This window comes from Cetorhinus maximus, chromosome 12 (genome assembly GCF_964194155.1).
Source record: "Cetorhinus maximus chromosome 12, sCetMax3.hap1.1, whole genome shotgun sequence".
Taxonomy (NCBI): Eukaryota; Metazoa; Chordata; class Chondrichthyes; order Lamniformes; family Cetorhinidae; genus Cetorhinus; species Cetorhinus maximus.
This window is the reverse complement of record NC_135890.1, coordinates 124,921,790-124,935,848: the sequence shown is the minus strand read 5'-3', so window position 1 is coordinate 124,935,848 and position 14,059 is coordinate 124,921,790. Positions and strand designations below refer to the sequence as shown.

The 14,059-nt window shown below is 45.1% G+C and overlaps 2 protein-coding genes across 2 annotated transcripts in view; one reads left to right on the top strand and one right to left on the bottom strand.

Annotated features, from left to right (window-relative positions):
* Window positions 1-14,059, top strand: part of eif2b1 (eukaryotic translation initiation factor 2B, subunit 1 alpha) — a 1,065,098-nt gene that overhangs the window by 594,457 nt on the left and 456,582 nt on the right. The window lies entirely within an intron of this gene.
* The window catches only part of dnah10 (dynein axonemal heavy chain 10), a 350,590-nt gene that overhangs the window by 45,197 nt on the left and 291,334 nt on the right, over window positions 1-14,059 (bottom strand). Inside the window, 4 exon segments of the mRNA XM_078554603.1 lie at window positions 3,930-4,197; window positions 6,923-7,158; window positions 11,180-11,459; window positions 12,519-12,666. Coding sequence (XP_078410729.1) covers window positions 3,930-4,197; window positions 6,923-7,158; window positions 11,180-11,459; window positions 12,519-12,666 — 932 coding nt within the window.

The following is a 14,059-nucleotide window of genomic DNA, read 5'->3' as shown; positions in this document are numbered from 1 at the left end:
ACAAGAGGGAAAAACCTACCTGACCTTGTCCTCATCAATCTACCTATCACAGATGCATCTGTCCATGATAGTGTTGGTAAGAGTGGCCACCACACAGTCCTTGTGGAGGCAAAGTTCCGTCTTCACATTGAGATACCCTCCAGCATGTTGTGTGGCACTACCACCATGCTAAATGGGATGGATTTCAAACAGATCTAGCAACTCAAAACTGGGTATGCATGAGGGGCTGTGGGCCATCAGCGCAGCAGAATTGTATTCAACCACAACGTATAACCTCCTCATGGCCCAGCTTATCCCCCATTCTACCATTACCATCAAGTCAGGGGATCAACCCTGGTTCAATGAAGAGTGCAGGAGGGCATGCCAGGAGCAGCACCAGGCATACCTAAAAATGAGGTATTAACCTGGTGAAGTTATAACACAGGACTACTTGCATGCCAAACAGCAGACGCAACAAGTGATAGACAGAACTAAGTGATCCCACAACCAACAGATCAGATCTAAGCTGTGCAGTCCTGCCACATCCAGTCACGAATGGTGGTGGACAGTTAAACAACTCACTGGAGGAGGCTCCACAAATATCCCCATTTTCAATGATGGGGGAGCTCAGCAAATCACTGCAAAAAATATGGCTGAAGCACTTGCAGCCATCTTAAGCCAGAAATGCCAAGTGGATGATCCGCCTGGAGGTTCGCAGCATCACAGAAGCCAGTCATCAGCCAGTTTGATTCGCTCACGTGATATCAAGAAACAGCTGAAGGCATTTGATACTGTACAGGCTATTGGCCTTGACAACATTCAGGTAATAGTACTGAAGATTTGTGCTCCAGAACTAGCAGCGCCCCTACCCAAGCTGTGCCTGTACAGCTACAACACCGGCATCTACCCAGCTAGGTGAAAAATTGCCCAGATATGTCCTGTACACAAAAAAAAGGACAAATCCAATCTGGCCAATTACTGCCCCATCATTAATAGATATTAATTTCTTCACGAGACCCATCCACAAATATTCACTCCCTCCACCACCAACGAACAGAGGCAGCAGTATATACCATCTGCAAAACAAAAACAGAATTACCTGGAAAAACTCAGCAGGTCTGGCAGCATCGGTGGAGAAGAAATCAGTTAACGTTACGAGTCCACATGACCCTTCAACAGAACTGAGTATAGTTAGGAGAGGGGTGAAATATAAGCTGGTTTAAGGTGGGGGGCGGGGGGAGAGAAGTTGAGGGTGGGGTGGTTGTAGGGACAAGCAAGCAGTGATAGGAGCAGATAATCAAAAGATGTCACAGACAAAAGGATCAAAGAGGTGTTGAAGGTGGTGATATTATCTAAGAAAATGTGCTAATTAAGAATGGATGGCAGGACACTCAAGGTACAGCTCTAGTGGGAGTAGGGTGGAAAGACTGACAAGGTATTAGTTGTAGATTTAAAAATAATGGAAATAGGTGGGAAAAGAAAAATCTATATAAATTATTGAAAAAAACAAAAGGGAGGGGGAAGAAACGGGGTGGGGATGGGGGGAGGGAGTTTAAGATCTAAAGTTGTTGAATTCAATATTCAGCCCGGAAGGCTGTAAAGTGCCTAGTCGGAAGATGAGGTGCTGTTCCTCCAGTTTGCGTTGGGCTTCACTGGAACAATGCAGCAAGCCAAGGACAGACATGTGGACAAGAGAGCAGGGTGGAGTGTTAAAATGGCAAGCGACAGGGAGGTTTGGGTCTTTCTTGCGGACAGACCGCAGGTGTTCTGCAAAGCGGTCGCCCAGTTTGCGTTGCGGACAGACCGCAGGTGTTCTGCAAAGCGGTCGCCCAGTTTGCGTTTGGTCTCTCCAATGTAGAGGAGACCGCATTGGGAGCAACGAATGCAGTAGACTAAGTTAGGGGAAATGCAAATGAAATGCTGCTTCACTTGAAAGGAATGTTTGGGCCCTTGGACGGTGAGGAGAGAGGAAGTGAAGGGGCAGGTGTTGCATCTTCTGCGTGGGCACGGGGAGGTGCCATAGGTGGGGGTTGAGGAGTAGGGGGTGATGAGCAAGGGGGGGTGAAGGGAAGATGTGTTTGGTGGTGGCATCATGCTGGAGTTGGCGGAAATGGCGGAGGATGATCCTTTGAATGCGGAGGCTGGTGGGGTGATAAATGAGGACAAGGGGGACCCTATCATGTTTCTGGGAGGGAGGAGAAGGCGTGAGGGCGGATGCGCGGGAGATGGGCCGGACACGGTTGAGGGCCCTGTCAACCACCGTGGGTGGAAAACCTCGGTTAAGGAAGAAGGAGGACATGTCAGAGGAACTGTTTTTGAAGGTAGCGTCATCAGAACAGATGCGACGGAGGCGAAGGAACTGAGAGAATGGGATGGAGTCCTTACAGGAAGCGGGGTGTGAGGAGCTGTAGTCGAGGTAGCTGTGGGAGTCGGTAGGCTTGTAATGGATATTGGTGGACAGTCTATCATCAGAAATTGAGACAGAGAGGTCAAGGAAGGGAAGAGAAGTGTCAGAGATGGACCATGTGAAAATGATGGAGGGGTGGAAATTGGAAGCAAAATTAGTAAATTTTTCCAGGTCCCGACGAGAGCATGAAGCAGCACCGAAGTAATCATCGATGTACCGGATATACCATCTGCAAGGTGCACTGCAGAAATACATCAAGGTTTCTTAGGCAGCACCTTCCAAACCCACGACCACTATCATCTCGAAGGACAAAGGACGAAGGACACACGCACGCACACACGGACACGGGCACACGCTCGGGCACACGCTCGGGCACACACACAGACCCAGACGCTAATTCACTCTATCCCTTACACACTCACTCACTCTCTCACACAGACTCACTGCAGTATCTTCTCTACTGGATCCTGCAGCCTCTCCCTCTCCCCGGGCCTATTGCAATTTCTTCTCACCCGGGCATGCCACACTTTCTCCCCCCACCCCAGCCCTCTCCCCACCACCACAATCCCCACCACTCTTTCTCCCCCTCATGGCTCTGCCATACCTTCATTCCCCAGGGCCTGCCACACATCCACACCTTTGCACCACCCCCAGGTCCTGGCAGCCCAGCACTCTCACCACCGCTGGTGTTCATTGCTGCTCCGATCAGAGACTGTTTCTTCCCACTGATAGGCTCACTATATCAAATGTGGGAAAAGAACAGCCTATGATTGCAGGCACAGCCCCTGCAAAATCATGAATTTCATTTACCTGTCCTACTGGTATTTTGAACTGTCGCTCCGGGGGGCCACAGAGGGGCTTCGCAGGCCGCTGGTTGGGCAAGCCTGACCTAGCAGGACTGGGGCAGAAGATGCATGGGAACACCATTAGCTGCAGGCTCCCCTCAAAGCCACATACAATCCTGACTTGGAAATATATCGCTGTTCCTTCACTGTCGCTGGGTCAAAATCCAGGAACTCCCTCCCTAACAGCACTGTGGGTGTACCTACACCACATGGGCTGCAGCGGTTCAAGAAGGCAGCTCACCTCCACCTTCTCAAGGGCAACTAGGGATGGCAATAAATGCTGGTCCAGTCAGTGACACCCATAATAAAAAAAAACGCTTTCCCATCCGATCCCCATAACTGGCAAGAGGTTGGAGTCAGAGGAATGTAGAGTGTGAAGAAATGGCAGAGATAGTGAGGGGTGAAACAATGGAGGATTTAACCACAAGAATGAGAATTTTAAGTTCCAGGCAACTGGGAGCCAATATGGATTCTCAACGGAAAGGGAATGAGCTAGTTAAACAGTGCAGGAGGGGACACAGCACAGAGTTTGGGATGAACTGAACTTTAAAGAAGGTGGGAAGATGTGTCACTTATGCAACAAATAGCCCAATGTAATTAAACATTTAATTGGTCATGCTCAATACAGTTAGTATTTAAAACATTGCATTTTCAACTAAACAAAAGCTGCAGAAAGGTGGTAGTATAGCAGCACTGACCTGTGCAGCCATAGTTGTACATATTAAGGGTCAATGTTTTCATGATGTTCCTCAGTCGCTTTTGAAGTATAGAGTCAGGCAAAGATTTGCGGAGAGATAAATCAAAGACCTCGAGGAATGATGCCAAGGAATACTGGTACATGCTGTTAACCAGTGCCATCTCTGCTAGGACAAAAAACAAAATTGCACCCCTTTTGGCTGCTGGTCGGTATCCATCACGTAATTTGTCAATATCTACTGCAGTCTTTTCAGCCAGTATCAGTTTTTCCCATCACCTGCCAAAAAGTAATAGTTCACATTGGGTTGATATTTACCAAGTCATCAGATTAGACTGATATTACATGATCTGTTACCAGTTCTAAACACACTTGGTTAAGCTGACTGTAATACATGAACACAGTTTGCTCTTTGTTTACAACATGCAAAAAGGTACAACTAGAATTAACAGTAAATAAGGTGCAGATATTTCATGAATTTGAGAGCACAGAAGTGATTGGAGAGACTGGACTGAGGCACAATTAACTGGTCAGGGGTTTCTCCATTGCATACTGCATGTTCCAGCAATATTGGTTCACTAAGTAAAGGTTCAGATAGCCTCCCCCTCCAAACACTTTTTCAAAGGGATTCATCTTTGTATTAGCAGGCTATATTGACAATCACTCACACACATATCCACTCTGCCAGCAGTCACTGTGTACTAATTGGGAGATTTGACTAATATTCCTCTTGATCTAGGTATTCTGAGACCAATCCTTGAGCCTCTCATACTATGTACTCTGGGTGGGGGACTTCAATGTCAATCACCAAGAGTGTCTCAGTACCATCACCACTGAGTGAGTTGTTCAAGTCCTGGCCTGCAGCAGATGGTGAGAAGCCATCAAGAGGGAAAACCTATCTGACCTTGTCCTCACCAATCTACACGTCACAGATGCATCAGTCCATGACAGTATTGGTAGGAGTTAGTAACGACCACATTGTCCTTGTATAGCCCATCTTCACAGTGAGGATACCATCCATTGTGTTGTGTGGCACTACCACCATGCTAAATAGGATAGCTTCAGGACAGATCTAGCAGAACAAAACTAGGTATCCATGAGGCACTGTGGGCCATCAGCAGCAGCAAAACTATATGCAGCGACAATCTGTAACCTCATGTCCTGGCAGATCCCCCACTCTACCATTACCATCAAGCCAGAGATCAACCTGGGTTCAATGAAGGGTACAAATTGAGGTGCCCACCCAGTTAAGCTACAACATAGGGCTAGATGTTTGCCAAACAGCATAAGCAGTATGCAATAGACAGAGTTAAGCAATCCCACAACCAACAGATTAGATCTAAGCTTTGAAGTCCTGCCACATCCAGTCACGAATGGTGGTGGGGAATTAAACAACTATCATGAGGAGGTGGTTCCACAATCCCTATCCTCAAGATGGGGGAGGCAGCACATCAGTACAAAAGATGACGTTGAAACATTTGCGTTTAGGAACACAAGGGGTGGATTATGGGTATTCTACAACCATCCAACAGCAAAAGGCAGGGTGGGACTGCACAAAAACACCATTTTCAGTCAAATAAAGCAATGATTAAAGCAAAATACTGCAGATGCTGGAAATCTGAAACAAAAACAAAAATAGCTGGAAAAACTCAGCAGGTCTGACAGCATCTGTGGAGTGGAAGACAGAGTTAACTTTTCGAGTCCGTATGACTCTTCATCAGAACTGAGGAAAAATAGAAATGAGGTGAAATATAAGCTGTTTAAGGGGGGTGGGACAGGTAGGGCTGGATAGAGAGCCAGTGGAGGCAAAGGAGAGATTACCAAAGATGTCATAAACAAAAGGACAAAGGGGTGTTGATGGTGGTGATATTAGCTAAACGATGTGCTAATGGTGACATTAAGGGTAGAAAGCAGGGCAAGCAAGTGACAGATAGCCCTAGTGGGGGTTGGGGGTAGGGGGGGGGGGAAAAATCGAAATTTGCGAAAAGGTGGAAATAAAACAATGGATGGAAATAAATTTTAAAATAATAATAGAAATAGGTGGGAAAAGAAAAATATATATAACAATTATTAGAAGAAAGGGGATCAGAAAGGGGGTGGGGATGGAGGAGAGAGTTCGTGATCTAAAATTGTTGAACTCAATATTCAGTCCAGAAGACTGTAAAGTGCCTAGTCGGAAGAGGAGGTGTTGTTCCTCCAGTTTGCGTTGAGCTTCACTGGAACAATGCAGCAGGCCAAGGACGGACATGTGGGCATGGGAGCAGGGTAGAGTGTTGAAATGGCAAGCGACAGGGAGGTCTAGGTCATGCTTGCGGACAGACCGAAGGTGTTCCGCAAAGCGGTCACCCAGTCTACATTTGGTCTCTCCAATGTAGAAGAAACCGCATTGGGAGCAGCGAATGCAGTAGACTAAATTGAGGGAAGTGCAAGTGAAATGCTGCTTCACTTGAAAGGAGTGTCTGGACGGTGAGGAGGGGGGAAGTAAAGGGGCAGGTGTTGCACCTTCTGAGGTTGCTTGGGAAGGTGCCGTGGGAAGGGATTGAGCTGTAGGGGGTGATGGAGGAGTGGACCAGGGTGTCCCTACGGAATGTCGACGGGGTGGGGGGGGGGGGGGGGGGGGGGGCGCGGGGTGAAGGGAAGATGTGACCCCCCCAACCCACACTAGGGCCATCTGTCACTTGCTCATTCTACCCTTAATGTCACCATTAGCACATCCTTTAGCTAACATCTCCACCGTCAACACCCCTTTGTCCTTTTGTCTATGACATCTTTGGTAATCTCTTCTTTGCCTCCACCTATCACTGGCCCTCTATCCAGCTCTACCTGTCCCAACCCCCTTAAACAGCTTATATTTCACCTCATTTCTATTTCTCTTCAATTCTGAAGAGTCACACAGACTTGAAACATTAACTCTGTTTTCCACTCCACAGATGCTGTCAGACCTGCTGAGTTTTTCCAGCTATTTTTGTTTTTGTTGTGAAAGCTCTCCTGTAATCTATTTACCTCAGTGGCTTTAGTCTTGGTCTCTTCTAGGGTTTCAACAAGTTCAACATTGTCCAGCATGTTGCCAGTGGAAGTTGCTAATTCACGTAGAAGAGAATCCTCAAGATCCTTCAGAAGTTTTTTGTTCTCACTGGTCTCCTTGATCAAACGTTCCCTCTGTTCCTCAAGTTCTTTCCGCTCAAATGCCACAATAACACTCAGTAACTGATCTTCCAAACCACTTAATGTCACTGCAGGAAGAAAGAAATTCAGCAAGAAACCCCAGTTTTAACTTTAATCTATATTACTTCAATTATATAAACATAACTATTGCTCATGTGATAACCAGTCATTTGCAAGCTGTGGTCTGCTTTGACTGGAATTTCAAAGGCTGTGTTTTTGAGACAGTCCCTAACTGAAACAGAAACCAAGTCAATTTCTGGGAGGTGTTTGTTCATTGGATTTCAACACTGACGTCAGACTTCTGAGAAATCAGATAGGTTGTTAGGGAAACAGAAGCTAATTGCGCAAAATTATCAAATCTGGGAGATCGGATTTGAGCTGGTGGTCAGACTAGGACAGTGGTTGTGTAATAGTGTATGTGAACCAGCTGAAAAAACTGAAACCTAAAGGGCTATGTGAACAGTCCAGGCATAGTGAGGAGCTGGTGGATATTACCAGAGCCAACCATACCATGTGCCGAGGGTTATCGAGTGATCAGATGAAGGTCACTCTAGGAAAACTGCAACATCAGGACCATAATGAACTGAGTGAAGGAGATTCCGCACAAGTGCATCTTGTTGGTGATAATCGGCTCCATGGAACTCGGATGGAGTAAAGCTGTTGTCAGTGCCTACTTGATGATCAAAACCTGCGTGAAGAAGGATAGCTGAACTCTACCAGGGGGAGATAGAATCCAGAAGGACTTTGGGACTGACACATGGTGCCACGTATGTGCTGAAAAGGGCTAGCTGAGAAATTCTTGAGCTTTACCTTTGTGACATCAGCTATTTAATTTGTAATTTATGGCTTCTCATGAATACAATTTGCCTGTTGATTCACATTTACTTTATGTTGATTTTGGTTAGCCTAACATCAGTGGTAGGAAAAGTGCTGGAGTCTATTATAAAGGATGTGATAACAGGACACTTAGAAAATATCAACGGGATTAGACAAAGTCAATATGGATTTATGAAAGGGAAGTCATATTTGACAAACCTACTGGAGTTTGTTAAGGATGCAACTAGCAGAATAGATAACAGAGAACCAGTGGATGTGGTATATTTGGATTTTCAGAAAGCTTTCGATAAAGTCCCACGTAAGAGGTTAGTGTGTAAAGTTAAAACATATGGGATTAGGGATAATATATTGGCATGGATTAAGAATCGGTTAGCAGACAGGAAACAGAGTGTAGGAATAAATGGGTCTTTTTCGGAGTGGCAGGCGGGGGACTAGTGTGGATATGCAGGGATCAGTGTTTGGGCCCAAGCTATTCACGATATTTAGCAATGATTTGGATGAGGGAACCAAATGTAATATTTCCAAGTTTGCTGACAACACAAAACTTGGTGGGGGTGTGAGCGATGAGGAGGATGTTAAGCGGCTTCAAGGCGATTTAGACAGGTTGAGTGAGTGGGCAAATACATGGCAGATGCAGTATAACGTGGGAAAGTGTGAAGTTATCCACTTTGGTAGGAAAAACAGAATGGCAGGGTATTATTTAAATCGTGATAGATTGGGAAGTGTTGATGTACAAAGGGACTTGGGTGAACTTGTACACCAATCACTGAAAGCAAGCATGCAGGTGCAGCAAGCAGTTAAGGTGGCAAATGGTATGTTGGCCTTCATTGCGAGAGGACTTGAGTACAGGGGCAAGGATGACTTACTGCAGCTATTCAGGGCCTTGGTGAGACCACACCTGGAGTAGTGTGTGTAGTGTTGGCCTCCTTACTTAAGAAAGGATATACTTGCCATAGAGGGAGTACAGCGAAGGTTCACCAAAATGATTCCTGAGATGTCAGGATTGTCGAATGAAGAGAGAAAGTGTCGACGAGGCCTGTATTCATTGGAGTTCAGAAGAATGAGAGATCTCATTGAAACATATAAAATCCTGACAGGGATGGACAGACTGGATACAGGGGTGATATTTCCTCTGGCTGGGGGTTCTAGAACAAGGGGGTCACAATCTCAGGATTAGGGGTAGACCATTTAAGATTGAGATGAGGAGAAACTTCTTCACTCAGAGGGTGGTGAACCTGTGGAATTCTCTACCACAGAAGGCTGTGGAGGCCAAGTCCCTGAATATATTTAGGAAGGAAATAGATAGATTTCTGCACTCTAAAGGTGTCGAGTGGTATGGAGAAAGTGCAGGAGTACAGCATTCAGATAGAGGAACAGCCATGATCATATTGAATGGTGGAGCAGGCTCAAAGGGCTGAATGACCTACTCCTGCTCCTATTTTCTATGTTTCTATGTTCGATTGTTACAGTAGAAGTTTTGAAAAGTGAAATATTGTCCATCAATTTCTTCGAGTGGGGTTGATTGGGAAGTTCATTTCTTTCAAGTTACTAGTGTCCACAGGGATCACAACACTCATTATTTTTATTCTAAGCAGAAACCTTGAGGCTACTATTTTAGAATTGATCTTTAGAAGCACCAGTAAAACTTGTCAACAGAAGTTGGGATTATAATTAAATCTAGGTGGTTAGTTGGGCTCCAGCATATCCCACTACAAATTTTATCACAACGAAGGATAAAAACAGCAACTTCATGGGGATATCATCTATTCCAAGTCTCACATTCCAACTTAAGACATGTATCACTGTTTCTGGATATTCACTGGGTCAGTATCCTGGAACTCTCTAACAAGCATTACCCTGGGAATAACCTCATCACTAGTCTGCAATAGTACAAGAAGGAGGTTCACCACCACTTTCTCAGGGGCAATTAAGGATGGGAAATAAATGTGGGCTTACCAGCTTTGCTGCCACACCAAACAATCTTTTAAATTCCAGTATTCTTTCGCATATGTTTGCCCTTAAATTACTGGAGGCAAGTAAAAGTTTGATCAAGGAGCAAAGGTTTCATGTACTCCAGGGAATCAAGATGAAAACTCTTCACTGGTTGGAGTCATGCCTAACACAAAGGAGGATGTGGTTGTTGGAGGTCAATCATCTCAGCTCCAGGACATCATTGCAGGAGTTCCTCAGGGTAGTGTCCTCAGCCAGACCATCTTCAGCTGCTTCATCAATGACCTCCCTTCCATCATAAGGTCAGAAGTGGGGGATGTTCGCTGATGTTCAGCACCATTCGTGACTCCTCAGATACTGAAGCAGTCCATATCCAAAAGCAGCAAGACCTGGACAATATCCGGGCTTGGGCTGACAAGTGCCAAGTAACATTCGTGTCACACAAGTGCCGGGCAATGATCATCAACAAGAAAGAGTCTAACTCTCGCCTCTTGATATTCAATGGCATTGCCATTGCTGAATCCCCCACTATGAACATCCTGGGGGTTACCATTGACCAGAAACTGAACTGGACTATCTATATAAATACTGCGACTACAAGAGCAGGTCAGAGACTCGGAATCCTGCAACGAGTAACTCATCTCCTGACTCCCCAAAGCTTGTCCACCATCTACAAGGTACAAGTCAGGAGTGTGATGGAATAATCTCCACTTGCCTGGATGAGTGCAGCTCTAACAAAACTCAAGAAACTTGACACTATCCAGGTCAAAGCAGCCCACTTGATTTGCACCCCACCCACATACATTAATTCCCTACACCACCGACTCACAGTGGCAGCAGTGTGTACCATCTACAACATGCACTGTAGGAACTCACCAAGGCTTTTTAGACAGCACCTTCCAAACCCATGACCACTACCATCCAGAAGGACAAGGGTAGCAGATACATGGGAACACCGCCACCTGGAAGTTCCCCTCCAAGTCACTTACCATCCTGACTTGGAAATATATCGCCATTCCTTCACTGTCGCTGGGTCAAAATACTGGAACTCCTTCCCTAACGGCACTGTGGGTGTACCCCCCTTACCCACATGCACTGCAGCTGTTCAAGAAGGCAACTGACCACCACCTTCTCAAGGCAGTTAGGGTTGGGCAATAAATGCTGGCCTAGCCAATGACACCCACATCCCATGAATGAATAAAAAAAAGGTAGAGAGAATTTCTACACTAAGTATAGTTAAATTTGTAGTGGACACATGATGCAGGGTTTTGATGAGGCAAAACAGGCTGCAATAGAACTTACCAGTATAATTTATCACCATGGATTTCCCAAAAACTGAAGGCTGGTACTTGGGGTTTGACAGCTTTGTGTTGAGGTACATTTTGAAGTTAGGATCATAGTCAACCTCCTTGTCACCGAGCTTAACAAAATAACGCCCTTGTTGTCCTTCAATGTTCTTTTCCAGGACATTATCAATCACTGGATCAATGTATTCATCCACATCGTGGAACAGGAAGGGAAATCCATACTTGATCGCCATCTCTAATTGTTTCAGGAAATCGGGATCATTAAATGAAGAGATCTGGAAGAGATCAGATACAATTACCATTTATCACATTTCCTAGTATATTAGTTTAAAAAAAAGGCTACTTAAGTTCTGTAATGGAATAATTCAGTAAAGAACTAAAAACAGACTATAACAACAGGTCAAAGATGAATAAAAAACAAAAACAAAATTACCTGGAAAAACTCATCAGGTCTGGCAGCATCGGTGGAGAATAAATCAGTTAACGTTTCGAGCCTTCACGACCCTTCGGCAGAACTGAAGCATAGTTAGGAGAAAGGAGAAATATAAGCTGGTTTAAGGTGGGGGGGGGGGGGGGGGGGGGGGGGGGCGGGGGGAGAGAGAAGTTGAGGGTGTGGAGATTGTGGAGATAAGCAAGCAGTGATAGGAGCAGATAATCAAAAGATGTCATAGACAAAAGGATCAAAGAGGTGTTGAAGGTGGTGATATTTGTCTAAGAAAAGTGCTAATTAAGAATGGAAGACAGGACACTCAAGGTACAGCTCTAGTGGGGATGGGGTGGAAACAGCAGTCCAAGAAACGTTTTATGTCCCGGAGATACCTGTAATCCTGGGTGGGTTCGAAACAAGAGGGATGGAATTTCAGTTGAAATCCACGTGGGGTGAGTTGGAGACGGAGACAGTCACTGAGAAAGGAGATATGGCTGTGAAAGCGGGTTTTAGTAAACACCTTGTCAAACACCTTTTGTCTGTGACATCTTTTGATTATCTGCTCCTATCACTGCTTGCTTATCTCCACAATCACCACACCCTCAACTTCTCTCTCCCCCCGCCCCCCCCACCTTAAACCAGCTTATATTTCTCCTTTCTCCTAGCTATGCTTCAGTTCTGCCGAAGGGTCGTGAAGGCTCGAAACGTTAACTGATTTCTTCTCCACCGATGCTGCCAGACCTGCTGAGTTTTTCCAGGTAATTCTGTTTTTGTTTTGGATTTCCAGCATCCGCAGTAGCTTTTAGTTTTTTGTTTATATATTATGGTCAAAGATGAATGTTGTATTAATAATATACACAAGGTTGGTGAATGGCTAAGTGCATTTGGACAGAAACCTTAACTTTACCTTCAGATTGGTCTTTGCTTCCTTTCTCTTAATCCAGTTTAAGGCTTGTTGCTGAGGGTCGATACACAGTGGGAATCGACTAGCCTGTGTTGTAAGGATTCCATTCTGAACAGAGAGTTCATCAGGTGGCAAACCTTCTGAACCCCACCTGAATCCACAAGAATAAAACAAATCTTCATACTGCAAAATAAAGACTAACCAGCCTGATTCCACTATATTAAACTTTTTCTATTTTGTAGAAAGTATGTGCACATATGTCACATCACAACTTTCAAAGAAAAAGGATTAGACAGCCAAATCTAGGGCCCCCTCAATAACAAGGTGCATGAAGTGTAAGATAACGCAAAATGGGAAGCTTATGTCAGATACCAAGAGCTTAATACAACAGAAAGCCTAGAAAGTATTGAAAATTTAGAGGTGAAATTAAAAGAGAAATTAGGAACACAAAGAGGGGGGCATGAAAAAATACAGGCAAGTAATTAAGGAAAATCCGAAGATGTTTTACAAGTACATAAAGATCAGGAAGATAACTAAAGAAAGAGTAGGATCTATTAGGGACCAAAAAGATGACATGTGTGGAGGTCGAGGATGTGGTTAAGGTTTTTCATGAATACTTTGCAGCTGTCTTCACAAAAGAGGGGGTCAATGATGACATCGTAGTTAAGGAGGAATAGTGTGAAATATTACATGGGATAGACATTGTAAGAGAGGAAATATTAAAGGGTTTGACATCTTTGAAAATAGATAAATTGTCAGGCCAGGATGAAAGGATGATGACAGAAGGATGCTTTAGTGACTGGAAGCCAGTGTCCACTGGCGTACCACAGGGATCTGTGCTCGGTCCCCTATTATTTGTCATTTATATAAACGACATAGATGACTATGTGGGGGTTAGAATTGGTAAGTTTTCAGATGACACAAAGATTGGCCGGGTGGTTAACAGTGAGGTTGAGTGTCTTGGGCTACAGGAAGATATAGATGGGATGGTCAAATGGGCAGGTAAGTGGCAGATGGAATTTAACCCTGAAAAGTGTGAGGTGATACACTTTGGAAGGAGTAATTTGACAAGGAAGTATTCAATGAACGGCATGACACTCAGAAGTTCCAAGGGACAAAGGGACCTTGGCGTGTGTGTCCATAGATCTCTGAAGGCGGAGGGGAACGTTAGTGGGGTGGTGATAAAGGTATATGGGACACTTGCCTTTATCAATCGAGGCATAGATTACAAAAGTAGGGAGGTCATGTTGGAGTTGTATAGAACCTTGGTGAGGCCACAGCTGGAGTACTGTGTGCAGTTCTGGTTGCCACATTGTAGGAAGGATGTGATTGCACTGGAGGGGGTGCAGAGGAGATTCACCAGGATGTTGCCTGGGATGAAACATTTAAGTTATGAAGAGAGGTTGGTTAGACTTGGGTTGTTTTCGTTGGAGCAGAGAAGACTGAGGGGCGACCTGATCACGGTGTACAAGATTATGAGGGGCATGGACAGGTATATAGGGAGCAGCTGTTCCCCTTAGTTGAAGGGTCAGTCACGAGGGGAC